This window comes from Antechinus flavipes, chromosome 4 (assembly GCF_016432865.1).
Source record: "Antechinus flavipes isolate AdamAnt ecotype Samford, QLD, Australia chromosome 4, AdamAnt_v2, whole genome shotgun sequence".
Taxonomy (NCBI): Eukaryota; Metazoa; Chordata; class Mammalia; order Dasyuromorphia; family Dasyuridae; genus Antechinus; species Antechinus flavipes.
This window is the reverse complement of record NC_067401.1, coordinates 40,832,203-40,847,550: the sequence shown is the minus strand read 5'-3', so window position 1 is coordinate 40,847,550 and position 15,348 is coordinate 40,832,203. Positions and strand designations below refer to the sequence as shown.

The following is a 15,348-nucleotide window of genomic DNA, read 5'->3' as shown; positions in this document are numbered from 1 at the left end:
ACCTCAAAACTTCCATCCTGGAATGACCGCGTATTTAAAATCAGCCAGAGTCAGGAATTAAGGTTAAGGGAAAAATCTTCAATCTTTATTGAAGTGAAGAGGTGAAAAAAGATTGCTATAGCAATATGGGTAGCTGCGACAGGAAGCCAGCTAGCAAAGAGAGACCTGAGCTGAAAGGCTGTCGCAATGGCAATGCGAGCAACTGTGTCAAGACGCCAGCCAGCAGTCTCACCCTTCCTTTTCCATTCCCCTGCCTCCACCCACCAAAATCATCATTTCCTATACAACACAACAGGACTTGCACAAAGAATGGGCAGGGGCCATTCTTTCTCCAAGCTTATATATTAATGGAGTATGGTCCAATTACTATTTAGCCTCATGTGCTTGGGAACTCAGTGCATCAACTCGAGCCTCAGCCCATTACAACTTGTAATTCATCTACTCCGGGGAGCCAGAAAGTGACATCCTTGTTAAAAACTACCCATTCAAATTCTGTGCATGCCCCCTCTGGATATATGTTTGTGGCATATCAATCGATACTTTGCTTATTAAGTTGCCAACACTCATTTGCCATTTTTCTTTCCCTCTCTTTCCCAACCTTATCCCCATGCCCAAAGCTTCAAATGATGAGACCTCTTGCTCTGAAACTGGAAACTGGGGTTATCAGGAAAGTCTGGCTCTTGTCGGTAAGAATCTTGAGTCTGGACAAATGGAGCAGGGACAGGGGACAGGGGATGAACTGGTACCAGTCCCTGTTTAATTCTTCTCTAATATAATAGGGAACAAACAATAGTTCAAATAAATCACTTTAAAATCGTTTGCATGTAAAGTAAACCCACAAGGATACCGGAAGACCAACTAGGAGCTTGAAATGAACTCCCTTTATCCAGAGGACAAAGCATGTGATCCATCCCCAATACAAGGTGTGTTGCTAAATTAAAGTAAAGCAAAGACTTTAAGTGTGTGCATTGTTTTATTCCCATTCTGAAAGGGAAAAAGCATTTTTTTTTTCCATTAGTACTTCTCAGAGATGGGAGGAATTGATCACTTCCCACCTCCCAGTCCGCTTGGGTGAAAGTTGAGTAACTCAATGCATTTAAAATAATGTCTTTTGCAGTGGGTGAAAGATGAAATGACTGAGGAAACAAAAGGTTCAGTCTCTGGAACATTTGGGTTTATTAAGCAATACATAGCAAATGTTCAATAAGCTGGGACCAGACTTCCTTAGCTTAGGCCTGGATCCCAAATACAAAGGGAAACAGACTTTTTATACCTTAAAAACAATAACAAATACTGCCAATTAATTAAAAGGAAACATAACATTAGGTAATCCGATTTCTAACTGGTGGATCTTTCCAAGAAAAAACGAACAAACTTGTGGGTCTCTGATTTCAGAAAAAGAAGTGTCCCACTCCCCTCAAGTGTCTCTAAAATATCAAAGGAAGATAGAAAAGATAACTGATCAAAGCAATCAGTTTTTAGATAAGACAAGTGGGTTATTTGAAATACACAATGAGGAGGTCCTGAATGAAAACCAAATCATGTCAGACTTCTGAGATCCACTCTCTCTAAGGGTATCAAGCAGCCTCACCTTGCCATACCCTGTCAGAAATTCTACTCATGTCCCTTGAGATTAAATTTTTCCTATAACATTTACTTGTAGGCCATCTCCATGGTATTTTTTCGATGGGTTGTGAGGAAGGAGGCACTACCTATATCTTAACCATACTAGTTACACTCAGCATTAGAATCCAACTTTTCCGAAGTTTGGATCCTGTTTCCCTTTTTCTGCTTGTTTTCTAACAACTCATCAGACTTCCAAGTCAGCAGTGAACATTGATCTGTGAAAATGTGGTATGACTTGCAATGCTGAGCAGTAGATCCCAGGACATTTATCCGTAATCACTAAACATCTATGTATGTCTCTGGCCTGAATAAGAACTATTAATATTTGGGTTGTTATGGTATATGTGTAATTTGTCATATAAATTTTGAATTCTTTGCCTTCTCTTCTAAAGGAGAACAGGCTGCTTAGTCCTTTGTGTGTAAGGACTTCTGGAGTTTAGAGACCACCCCAAACAGAGATATAAATAAGGCAGCAGAAAACCTACCCTGTTAGCATTATGGATAGGATTTCAGTGGGCTGGCAAAGAAGGGTGGGGAAGCAAGGAAACCAGGAGAATAGCACCAAGAATCGATTTTTCCTCTCCTATACAAAGATATTGGGCTCAAATTATATCCATGTGTTTACAACTTGGGTCATATACTGTTGTTCTCTTTGATCTTTGTTTTTAATATTTTAAAACAGAGAGAAGAGCTGACTTTAAGTCTGGAACTAGTCTCTTGAATGGCTCATTATTCTGGCCCCAGCGGAATACTTGATGAATCTCTAGCATGTAGAAATGCTTTGTATCACTACTTCAGATGCATTTGATATGCACATTATATATATGTATGTATATATACACACGCACAAATGTGTACATACTATATATGATATATACAGCCAAGTCTCATGTAGAGAACTCCCAAGGAGCTAGAGACTTTGATAACTACCATGTTCCCCTCTTCCTAAGACAAATCGGTGCATTTAAGGTTGAAATCATGAGAAAGCATAAGGTCTTGGCACATTTCCTGGAGCAATGTGAACTTTACAAAAGATGGAGTCTCCAGAAAATAACATGCTTCAGGGAATCATATCATTCAAAACAGGAACCAGGGTTGGTCACAGAACAATGCTTTGTTCTGTGGTTTTAAAGGTATATAAGCAACATGAATTCTTTCAATAAAGGGCTCTATTGAACTCTCAGCAACCCATCTCATTTGTAACCACCACTAGCCCATTTGTATTGTGCCGGTCACAAAAGTCTCACAGTTCAGTTACACAAATGCACGTGTATACATGTATATAATATGAGGCACACACAATTTCATATGCAAGGACAACCATTTAAACAAACACACACGCACAGACATATGTATATGGCCACACATATAAATAGGTGCAATGTATGCATATCCATATATATGAACACACATTTTAACAGGCTAGAGAAAAAGGAAAATTTATTAGATCTTTCCACAGAGGGGACAGACAAAAAAATGGTGGCCAGCTTTGCTTTCTGCTCCCCAATCTCTGTAAATTTCACATTATATAAAATTCAAAGAAACATGGCCTCTGGGCCTCATGGACAGTTTCTTTACATGGCATACAGGTCTATTTGAAAGGACAATCATTAGGATATTCCTTACATTCCTTGCAGCAATATCTAAAGAAGAAGTAGGAGTGTCAAGAGCAATAGTAAATACTCCCATCAACAGATCCAGAAATTAACGAAGGCACACTAAAGGTTAGACTCCCTCCAGCTGAAGATGGTTGGTTTATCTTCTGGCTATTGGATCCTCTGGCTTCTATACTTGACTGTCTATACTGATGAACATACTTCTTCCTCCTTTAATTGAGCTGATGTGCTCCATATATTTATAAATTGTGTTATAGTTATACATATGTGTTATATATATTCCACATGTGTCACATATATAAAACACATAAATATAAAAACTATAAACAATAGTTATATAACATATTTTACATATGATATACAATATAAATATAATAAATTTATTATATATAAAATATAGCCATATATGCTCTCTACATATGGGTATATATACATATGTGTGTATATATAAACGTCAGGATATATATATCAAATGCCATTGTAGTTGCTTTGTTCGAGCATGTCCAACTTTTCATGACCCCTTAGTAGGGTATTCTTGGTAAAGATTGTAATGCTGGAGAAACTGAGGCAAGACAGAGATTGGTTTTTAATAATTTAATTGTGGAGTTTGGGCTAGTCAGTAGAATGGGACTCATGTCAAAAAGACATCAGACCCTCAGCAACTGAGGCAGAGGCCTTTTATATGTTTGTTTTTTGTTTTGCGTTTTTTTTTTTTTTTTAAGCTATGCAGAATATATGGCAAGGGGGTGGGTGGGGCAAGGATACTGGGTGGGGGACAAACCATAATTCTAGGAAAGGATCATAATTTAGTCCTGACAGAATGGGATCAAGATAAGTCAGAGGGCAAGAGACTGCCAGGAAAGGGGCAATACTCAAAGGAGGGGAAATTATCCCATCAGGCATTTGAGATAAGATAAGTTTTATGACTCCATGATATTTCAGGGACTCTTTTCTAATTTAATTTCCCCATTCCTAAGAACAAAGGTAGGACTATAATAATGTTATTCAGGGCATAATAATTCAGGGAAACTGAGGCACAGCAAGATAACTGGAGTGGTTTGCCATTTCCTTCTTTAATGTATTCCCATTTTACAGATGAACTCAAATTCAGGTTGTGACTTGCCCGGGTCACAGAACTAGTAAGTATCTGAGCATAAGCTTGAACTAAAGTCTTTCTGATTCTAGGCCCAGTGTTATGGACTATACTACCTACCTGTTTCTAGATATTACATTTTTTTTTTTTAAATCTGTAGATCTCTCTATATTTATATGTATATATATACATATTGTTGTGCCACAGTTCTCTTTAATTGTTCTGACTCAGTTTCCCTGCACTAGTTTCCCTGAATTGTTCTGTCTCCGTTTCCTTAACTGTTCTACCTCAATCCTCTTAGTTGTAAAACCTCCCTCTGGTCCATTAAGACTGAGGACCATTTGCTCTAAGGTTATAAATTGTCAATGTAAGTCTCAAGAAAAGAAGATCAGACTTCCTGACTCCTAACTCTTTCTGTCCTCAAGAATTTACACTATCCCTCTAAAATATTCCAAGAGATAAGACTATCCCGGATACCTCATTGACATCTTTACTTCTGTTTATTCAGACATCCTGACTCTGGCTTTTAGTAAGAATTTATGGCTTCCCCCCAATCCTGACAGAACCAAATGGGTCTGTGAAGAAGTTTTCTCGCTTCTGTCCCCTTCTTTGTAAAAAAGGTATATAAGGATTGGGGATTCTCCCATTTATCACTGGATACTTTGAGACGAGAGTCTTGTCTAGTCAATTATGCTCTCCAATTAATAACATATTAAAAACTCTAATCTCTCTCCTGCCTCAGTTCCTCCGGCATTACAATATGTATTTTTGTGTGCCAATATAACTATATAGCTACTATTGTTATCTATGTATATATTTAAATACATATATATAGACATCTCTATATAGATATTAACATGCACATATAGCTACCTATATGTCTATATAAAAATATGTATACAAATATAACAGAAATATCAACAGACACTTATGGATTATCTGTATATATTTATATGAGTATATAAATCTGCTGAAAGAGATGTATAAATATATTTACAAATATCTATATATTTATACATCTGCATATAAAATATCACTTTGTAGCTATATAAAAAAACATTTGTATATATTGAAATAATCAGATTATGCCTTGTGTAGTGATACTACTTACAATCAATCGATTTTGTGCTGTAACAGCCCAAATCATGATTCTTAATCTCTAAACTTAATTCAGAAATTTGGCTGTCCTATGTTTGGAAATCCAGTTCTCTTTATATTATTCTATTCTTTTGTCAAAGAAATCTGTTATCCATGAAGGATGCAGATGGAAAAAAAAGACTCGGGTCTAGCATGTTTAGAGCAGCAAGATATCCTTCAATGATGTCTGGTTTGCTATCTCTGTCCTTGAGGGCCGGGCTGGACTCAAACGAGGAACATTTCTTAGTCACAGGAGGGAAAGAGGAGGTTGTTGCTAGTCTTCATTCCCAATGTCCAACCATCGTACTTTCTTCCATCTATGATTCTAGCCTTACTATTTTCTGTATTTCCCAAAACTCTAAAAGCTCGCTAACCGCATAACCGGGTCTTTACCGTGGAAGCTGAGACACTATTTATTGGTAAATTCGGATTCTGATCTTGCTCGGAATTTCGTGCTTCAGTCTACCTTAATTTGATAACTGCTATAACATCTAAAGGTATTTGTATATGCAAATACACGCGCACACATAACAGAGCTAAATAGATATGTATGGGCGAAAAGTAAAACAACCCCTGGTGGGAGGATGGGCAGTCAGAGTGCTCGGCAGCCCGTGGACCCCAGAAGCCAGAGGATTTCGGAAGGGCCCACGCAGGAGGGAATTCTCCCTCTATCTAGCACCAGCCGGAAGAATACCCCCCACCGTCCACTTCCCGGGGGTTAGGGGAGACCGTCTCACCCCATTAAATAAAGTCGTTCACACCGTACCTACAGCATGGGAGCGTATGGGATCAAAAATTGGGATTTCATGAACACACGTTCCTCCTAGAAGAAACAGTTCACCTCCACTTCCGGGAGGACACGAAAAATAGTCAGCCCCTACTTCCTCCTTCTGGAAAAATCTCCGCGAGCCAATCACAGCTCGGCACAGACGCAGGCGCACTCTCCGCAGTCACGCCCCTCACCAACCGCTGTTGTGAATTGTGGGAATCCGAACCTCGGGGTTCTGGCCAACCTGGCTGTTTACAACTTGGGTCCTCCTTGGGTGGGCGAATGTGGTTTTGGAGAATTTTAAGGGATAGAATTTTTTTTTAGGGATATTTTGTGACTCGTGCTTCGGGCTTGCTTCGCTTTCTTTTCGGGGTCGTGTTGATAAGGGTTGTGAACTTGGGCGTCCACAGCCCGCCCCTCCCCCCTCTATTTGAGGGCTGAAATGCCGCTGTGGTTTAGAAAACCCTAAATGTAATACAAAAATCATAACGAGAAGAAAAAAATTGGCTACGTCAAATAAGGATCAATTTCGCGATACAACTTTCGTTGTGAGGCCCCATGGTGTAATGGTTAGCACTCTGGACTTTGAATCCAGCGATCTGAGTTCGAATCTCGGTGGGACCTATGAATTAATTTTTCCTTCTGATTTACTTTTACGAGTTTAGGGCATGTATAGGACATGTTTCATAGAATTCTTCTAACAAACGAAAGAAATATGTAGAAAATCCCTGACTTTTAATTCTCTCCAAGAGAAACGCTGTTACCTACTATAGAAACTAATCCGAGTCCTTGAGCAAATAGACGAGGTGGCCGAGTGGTTAAGGCGATGGACTGCTAATCCATTGTGCTCTGCACGCGTGGGTTCGAATCCCATCCTCGTCGGATTCTCTTGCTTGCTAAAACAGTGGCTTTTAATCCTTTATCGCGGCGAAAAATTCGCTGCTGGCGACTTACAAAATCGCTCTTTGAAAATAACCCCTTTGTCTCAACTTCATCCACGGGTAATTTCCTGAAACCCCAGAATTATCAGCTAAGGAATGAAAAAGTGAGTCCTGGCTTTTATTTCCTTCTCCACTTCTAGTGGAACAAAGTAGGTTTTTAATTCAGTAATGACTAGTTACCTGTCTCATCAGCCTCTCGGTCACATTTATTTCGCCTATAAGGTCCATCTATGAAATAACCATTTACACATTTTATTAAACCTAACTTAACTGTTGTTAAGAGCTGGAGGAGATACAAAGACGCAAAGTTAGCAAAGCTTGAACCCCTATTTTCAAGGAACCAAAATTTGCGGTTTCTTGTTCTGTAAAGTTTCTTTACGTTCCCAAAATTTGCGGTGGGGTTTTCTGACTTCGGACTTTTGTGCTGTTTGGTGCTCCCTTTATCTCTTAAAAATGTGTCCATTCTCTGTTCAAAACCCATTTCTCCTATCCCCCTCTCCTGTATCTCCATTCCTTATTTCCTGACGTTTTTTTAGCAAAGGAACTGTGAAGCCGCGGGGAAATTAAAAATAGATTCCCCATTTCAAAAATATAGAAATAGAATCAGAAGCCGTTGTTAGCTCGGTCTTTTCGCAGAGAAAGAAATCACACTTATCATCAAGGTGATAGGAAATAACAGGTGGGACTGGAACTCACCCTTTTTTTAATATTGTACCCAAAATATAGCCCCGTAGTCGGCAGGATTCGAACCTGCGCGGGGAAACCCCAATGGATTTCAAGTCCATCGCCTTAACCACTCGGCCACGACTACTATGTGCTTCCACTTATCTCATGAATGTTTCATTTCTTCCTTTCTTTTCAGCTTCCAGTCCAGAATTTTATTTGTAAGTGGATTTCAATAAATGTAGACACGTAACAGACATCTAACAAACATGTATTTAAGTAAAAACGTGAATGAGTATAGAACCCAATGCTTGATCAGATTATTCTAAAGTTTTAATAAGACCTGTTTTAGCAAGATAGGCTTGGCTGTGAATTCGATAAGCTTACTTTAGTTTTGCTATCTTAAAAATATGTATGCCTATGCATATTGTTCTGAAGATGTGTGTAAGCATGAATGCATTCATCTATATATATGTGTGTATAGAGTCAGTGCCCTTTTGTAAAAAATAGGTGTGATCGTTTTGAGGTCCTGAGTAGTAGAGTGATGACAAGTTCTAAACTAACTGCTGGTTTCTTGAAGGCTTTTTTTTTTTTTTTTTTAATCGGTTCAGTGAAGGGGAATCATCTTCCTCAGTCAACTTGTACTTTACAAAAGTGCTTTAGAAGAGAACTACTTGTACCTTTGCAAATCTGTAGACTGAACCCAATAAAAAGTTTCTCTTTATCCCTGAGGTTTTGGGGCCTTTCTGAGGTCTAGAACGAAAAATTGGATGGATTCTAAATACCTAAGGTTCAAGGCCCACTGGATTAAAAGTTTCATGAGGGTCAAGATGTGTCATTCATTCCTTGTTGTAATTTCTTTGGTTCTAACACAAGTGTGTGTAATACATACCAATTTATTAATAAACAAACATAATGAATGAATGTAAGCATGAATATAGAACTTGTTGTTTGAGGTATTCTCTCGCCCTTCCCACAGCTCAACCTTATCTTGAAAAAGTTTGTGATTTCTAAAATAAATACAGAAACATAATTTGGTTCCAAAAGCCCTCTCTTAGTTACATCTAATTACTCTTAGCTTGAGCTCAAAGGCCCACTTATTGCCTATTACCACTGGAGCAAGGCAAAAATACAGTAATCTGTAATCTAGTCTAATAAGATTTCTTACTTTCTCCAAGGTCAACTCATTTTTTTCTGGAACTTTATACTCTCAATTTTTCTTCATTTTATCTTTTCTCTCTTTCATTAATCATCTTAATTACCTGCAAAATAAGAATTGTAGTCACCCTTAAGTGGACACATCAGTTAACAGTATTGATAATTAAAGTTTATAAATACAGTATTAAGTGATAAAAATAGATATTTTCCTTTTTTAAAATTCAGTTTTATTTTGCTTCAAGGTCCTAATTCTTTCACTTTCCTTCCCATCCTCTAACCCCGATCTTTATTGAGAAAGTAAGAAAACCAAAACCCGAAACAAAGATATAATATAGTTAAATAAAAATTCTAACCCTGGCAAAAAACACATCAAAGGAACAAACGAAAGCCTCGATGTGCACTCAGATTCTAGCATTTCTCTATCTAGAAGTGCCTGGGATATTTTTGGGTCCATTTCAAGAGGAAATAAAGGTCCACACTTTTTTTATTGTTCAGTGTTATACTTTCTTTGAATTACTTTTCTTTTTGCCTTTTTCTTTCCAGTATTAAATTTAAACAATATTTGTATTTTTAATGTAAAATTAAACATTTTGAACTTAAAAAAACAAAACAAAATCGTGCCTAGCAGAGGATGGTTTCGATCCATCGACCTCTGGGTTATGGGCCCAGCACGCTTCCGCTGCGCCACTCTGCTGACAACGTATGTCGTGCTTTTTATTCCTCCAATTGGTTGTCTCATCTCCATAAATGTGGCAGTCATTTTTCCCTTCGCTTTTTCAGAGATTTTTAATCCTAGAGGAAGTCTTTCCGCTATATTCCCCCGACCCTGAGTCGTTTTAGAAGATAATCAAAAACTGGCTTGCGTGCTCTAATTCGGGACCGAACCCGAGTCCAACAACCCAACCCGAGTCCAAATAATATTTCTGTACAAACGTTTAAGATGAAATGAAGTGCTGCGTGTTATATGCCCATGTGAACTTTACTGGTGAGCGTTCCCACCTAATGGAAAGATGACTAATAATAATTTAGATACACAGCGTCTTAATACGCTCCTTTCCCTCCCCAACAGTGCATATTGAAGTCTGAGCGAAGCAAATACTAGAAGCATTTTGGTTTGGTTTCGTGTGTGTTAAGTTCGCTCCTGGTCTTTTGGAGTTTCTCCCTTAAGCACACAGGCAAAACAAAGAATAACCGAACTTTTCCTGCAATCGAGCTCTGAAAATGCCTTGCCTAACCCCAAAAGAAAAAAGGGGACGAGGAGCTCTCCATGACGGGGCACACAGCTTAGCTAAGCCAGCTGAGCTTTCTGGAAGGGGGTTTGTACATCCGTTGTGCCAGAGCCAGAAGCGACCCGGAAAGAGAACTATAGTTTCTATCTAGTTCCCGCCCGCGCGCTTTCAGTTCCCAAACAGGTCGGCTCAGTGCGTATATAAGCGTGCGCGGGCTGCTCCATTCCACAGTCTGACGCAGCGGTCTCAGCAACATGTCTGGTCGTGGAAAGGGAGGCAAGGGGCTTGGAAAGGGGGGTGCCAAGCGGCACAGGAAGGTGCTCCGGGATAACATCCAGGGCATCACCAAGCCCGCCATCCGCCGTCTGGCTCGGCGCGGGGGCGTCAAGCGTATCTCGGGGCTCATCTACGAGGAGACCCGCGGGGTGCTGAAGGTGTTCCTGGAGAACGTGATCCGGGACGCCGTCACCTACACCGAGCACGCCAAGAGGAAGACGGTCACCGCCATGGACGTGGTCTACGCCCTTAAGCGCCAGGGCCGCACTCTCTACGGCTTCGGCGGCTAAATCCTTACATCCCTTAACAAAATAAAGGCCCTTTTTAGGGCCCCCCAAATTTTCTCACTTCAAAAGGGCAGTAACATGATTGCAATTTTTATTAGTCTAAGCGATATTTTTAAGAAGTTTACAAATTTCTACCTATAATCGTAGCCGTTGCTTTTTTAGGCAAGTATTCTGATTTCACTTGGGTAGCTGAGTGATGTTTCAGCAGGATCAAGAACCGTACCCCTGAGGTAGGCTGGAAACCAAGGACTTGGGAAAATTCCCTGGTGGGGAAATGATTTCACTAAGCTGGCCGAGTTCTAGGTCCTTTGAACGCGCTCCTCATAATGGCTCCTGGGATCGTGGCTTGGCGCCTTTTTTCACCAGCTATTCTCCACCCCTTGGGGCACTGGAATCACTTTGACCCGCCCCACTGGAGATGGGGCCTCTGCAACTAAAGGTAAATTGCCTTATCCCTGGCACTTCCAGCAGTCCGAGGGGGAAGAGGAGGGGGTAGTTTCAGTGTCTTCATCCAAACTAGTTCTACAGACTGGGCTCTGTATAACCTTGTCTTTTCCCCCACAGAGCCATGTGCTCCGGAAGGAGAATTCTGAGTCTGGGCTTTTGTACCCCATCAATTAGGGGGTACATCTAGAGGGAATCTGGTCTGAGCAACGGGCACATCTTGCATCCTATCTCTCTCCTGGCCAAACCCGTGGGCGAATTCTCTGGTGACCCACAGGCTTTTGGGCTACCGGTGCAGATCTGACTGACTAAAGTTAAGGACGCTTCAAAGGTTACCGCTCCCCGACTTTTCCATAAACCTCACGAGGTGTGAAGCCCTTCTCTTAGACTCTCCTGATCTCACCTTAAAAATTTGCTGTGTCCTAAACCCTGCCGCACACTTACCTTTCCCCGGCCAGGAACCTCTTCAGGATTTGAGATAACTGGGTTATTAAAGCAGCCCCGATCTATGAGACTTTCCCTTCAAAAACCCTGACGTGGGCTAGCTTACAGATGATTCTAGTTCAGTTCAGATGGAGCTCAATACTCTGGCTATGCAATAGTTTCTAGAGTATGAGCCATTTGCACCTTCTTCTCAGGGGGAGGTGAACTAAGTTCTTTGACCGGTTCCTTATCCCTAAACAAAGGTAAGCAAGCGTGTGAATATCTACCCTGCTTCCAAATAGGCTTTCCATGTCCTGCATGCCCATGATGCAATCTGGAAAGAACGGCTCCTCCTTACATCTGTTGTTCTTCCATCGAACAGGGCTTCCAAGGAGTCCATCTGTCTGCCCCGCTTGTTGTCATGCTGTCGGTCCCAAACTTTGCTCTTGATCCTTCTCGACCTTCCTCAATTCCTCTAAATCCCTTGCCTGATTTTTATCCAACATACCCCTCTCCTCCTTCCTCACCTTTTAACCATCATCAGCTGTCCATGTTCCTTGTTCCTTTATACCTTTACCTACTCCCACGTCCAGCAAGTCCATGAACCACATGGGACAGGAAGAACCGGAGGGAGTTCATGTCTGTTTTTCTATTTCTGATTTCCCCCAGATTACTGAGAAATTAGGAAATTTACCAAATTCATAGAAAGTTTCACCTTTCTCTTCTGACAATTTGACCTTATCTGGGGAATCTCCTCCACTAATGAGAAAGAGAACATGAAACTTTGCCCAGCTCTACATCAGTCTTCCCCAACCCAGTGGCTGCTCCCTTCACAGACCCTGAGTGGAACTACAGCTCTGACCAGGACAGGACAAACCCAGAATACATGCTCATCTGTCTCATAAAGGTGAAAACAATTTTAAGAAGCTGGTGAGCCATGCCAGAAGGAGGTTATTCAAGGCTCTGAGGAGAACCCCACAGCCAGAGGTTTTTTAGGGGAACCCCTCAGTGATACACTGGTCTGGATTCCTTTCCCCAAATTGGAGCCACTGTACAAACTTCTTTTCTACCGGCAGCTTCTGCGATCCCCAGGAAATTATAAAAACTGGAGCAAGGGCCTCAAAGCCTGTTGAAGGAACTCATGGAAATTGCTCTCAAGTTTTCAATTACAGGAATTAGTAGGACATTGAGGATAAGGACTGCAGGATCAGGGCCTGAGCTCAGCAACAGGCCCAGCTGCAAGCCCAGCTCCTAGCAGCAATCCTCACTGGGCCCCCCGGGGTCCAGCTTGCCTGCCATCACAGAAATGCTTCTACTGCAAGAGGTTGGGCCACTGGTAAAGGAACCATCTCTTGGCCCCTCCCTGCTCCTTCTGCCACTAGGAAGGCCATTGGAGACATGAATGCCCCTTGACAATGGTACCCCGCTCTAATGATGGAGCAGCTGCCCCTCAACTCCCTACTATCTAAGACCCTCAGGACTCAGACTGACAGAATCCTGGGAACAGTCAAACTGGTGATTAATATGGGAGCTAGCTACTCAGTCCTATTTCACTATTCTGGGCTCTTTTCCAAGGGAAGGACATCAGTGTCGTCCTTTGTCAGTACCAAGAGCAGACTTTCTCCTACTAGTTTCTACTCCTTCCCAGCTGCCCTGTGCCCCTGTTGTGGGGGGACCATGTACCCAGGTTAGGTGTTTTCCAGCCCCCTTCATCCCCACCTCTCCACTACACACACTTTCCCTTGAATGTTTGGGATTCAGTGGACATTTCAGTCTGGGACAAAGGCGTTCTGAGCCAAGCCAGCTAAAATGCTCCTCAAAGACCCTCATCTTTTTTTCACTGCAAACCCCAGGCCAGCTCTTCATAGAGAAATTTCTGGAGCATGGCCTCCTTGCTCCATGCTATTTCCTTTGTAATATTCCCATCCTACCTTAAGAAGGCTGATAGCCCATAACTGTCTGGTCCAGGACCTCTGAGCTATCAATTCTACTAACATACTTCTCTGTATTCCCACTAGGGAGGCCACCTAGAATATGAAAAGAGGATACCATTTCCTATCCCATCCCCACCATCAGAAGACAACTTCCATCCTTCTTGGGCCTTGTAGGATTTTGTAAACTTTGGATCTTGAACTTTGTTCTTATTTCTAAACCCTTGTATGAGGTTAGGGGTTAGAAACCTCCCCAACTTTAGCCCTCTCTGTTGTGCCAAAGTTCCCTTTTAATGTTGTGGCCCAGATTCTCCAATTGTCCTATTTAGTTATTCTGCCTCAGGTTATAACCTTTCCCTCTTAATGTTTGATGAGATAAAGGTCTACCTCAGTTGCTCTGCCCCCAAATCCCAGGCTATAATCATTCCCTCTTAAATGGTTGATGAGGTGAAGGTTTTATATCTTTAGGTTGTAGACATTCCTTCTTAATGTTTGACAGGATAGAGGTTTATCCATTTTAGATGTCATTAGAATATCAGTAACCTCCTTCCATTGTGTCATCCTAGAGGCCTCCCCAGCATTAGGTTACCCCCACCCAGGTACCTCCCCAATTATGTCATTGTTCTTGTTATCCTGTAAAAAGCTTGCCCTCTGATACTTGAGGGCTGGACTCTTTGAGATGATAGTCTCCTCCAGCCCTGGGACCAAACATGGATCCATTGGTCCCAGTATTTCTCTCCATTTAATAAACTATTGAATTGATCTCTAATCTCTGTCTTGCTCAGTTTCTCTGGCATTACATTTCAAAGCCATTCACACTTTTTGCTAATAGTAAACAGCCACAGGCTCTAAAGGTACTGCTCCAATTCCTCAGGCCAGACCCCAGTCCAGGGGCTTGCTTTTCTAAACAGCTGGACCCTGTGGCTTCTGGATGAATTATTTGCTTCCAGGCAGTGGTAGCCACAGCTGTCTTCGCCTAAGGAGCTTCTGAAATCATCTCAGGGCATTTCCTAGAAGTCCAGATTTCAGGAAGGCTCTGGTGACCTTAGAGGCCTTGGTTTGGCCAGGGAAAACCTTGACTCAATTGTTAAAGCTGTCTATTAAAATTAAGAGTATTCTTGAAACCAAGGGCCACCAGTTTGTCAGGGAGACTTTTCATTAAGTGCCAAATACTGCTCAAAAAGTTATTAAACTACATACCCTTTGACCCAACAGTGTTTCTATTGGGATTATATCCCAAAGAGATAGTAAGGGAAGGAAAGGGACCCGTATGTGCAAAAATGTTTTTGGCAGCCCTCTTTGTAATGGCAAGAAACTGGAAACTGTGTATGCCTGTGAATGGGAGAATGGCTGAATAAATTGTGGTATATGAACGTTATGGAATATTATTGTTCTATAAGAAATGACCAGCAGGATGATTTCAGAGAGGCCTGGAGAGACTTAAAGGAATTCATGCTAAGTGAAATGAGCAGAACCAGGAGATCATTGTACACAGCAACAGCAAGATTATATGATGATCACTTCTGATGGACGTGAATCTTTCCAACAATGAGATGACTGAAGATCCAATGATCTTATGATGAAGAGTGCCATCTACACCCAGAGAAAAGACTGGGAACTGAATGTGGATCACAACATTGCATTTTCACTTTTGTTGTTGTTCCCTTGCATTTTGTTTTCTTACTCATTTACTTTCCTTTTTGATCTGATTTTTCTTGTGCAGCAAGAGAATTGTACAAATATGTTTACACATAT

The 15,348-nt window shown here is 41.3% G+C and overlaps 1 protein-coding gene and 4 non-coding genes across 5 annotated transcripts; 3 read left to right on the top strand and 2 right to left on the bottom strand.

Moving 5' to 3' along the window:
* The first annotated feature begins 6,793 nt into the window (after nt 1-6,793).
* Nucleotides 6,794-6,865, top strand: TRNAQ-UUG (transfer RNA glutamine (anticodon UUG)). Its single transcript has one exon. It is a non-coding gene; the product is annotated as a tRNA-Gln (tRNA).
* A 176-nt stretch (nt 6,866-7,041) lies between these two features.
* On the top strand, nt 7,042-7,123 carry TRNAS-GCU (transfer RNA serine (anticodon GCU)). Its single transcript has one exon. It is a non-coding gene; the product is annotated as a tRNA-Ser (tRNA).
* Nucleotides 7,124-7,911: 788 nt separating this feature from the next.
* TRNAS-UGA (transfer RNA serine (anticodon UGA)) lies at nt 7,912-7,993 on the bottom strand. Its single transcript has one exon. It is a non-coding gene; the product is annotated as a tRNA-Ser (tRNA).
* A 1,632-nt stretch (nt 7,994-9,625) lies between these two features.
* Nucleotides 9,626-9,697, bottom strand: TRNAM-CAU (transfer RNA methionine (anticodon CAU)). The gene has a single exon. It is a non-coding gene; the product is annotated as a tRNA-Met (tRNA).
* Nucleotides 9,698-10,448: 751 nt separating this feature from the next.
* LOC127559145 (histone H4) lies at nt 10,449-10,847 on the top strand. Its single transcript, XM_051992803.1, has one exon. The coding sequence runs from the start codon at nt 10,487-10,489 to the stop codon at nt 10,796-10,798; it is 312 nt and encodes a 103-aa protein (XP_051848763.1). The 5' UTR covers nt 10,449-10,486; the 3' UTR covers nt 10,799-10,847.
* Nucleotides 10,848-15,348: the final 4,501 nt, after the last annotated feature.

Bases quoted from the DNA above. Each gene is read 5' to 3' on its own strand.
- LOC127559145 (XM_051992803.1), top strand. From the start codon at position 10,487: ATGTCTGGTCGTGGAAAGGGAGGCAAGGGGCTTGGAAAGGGGGGTGCC.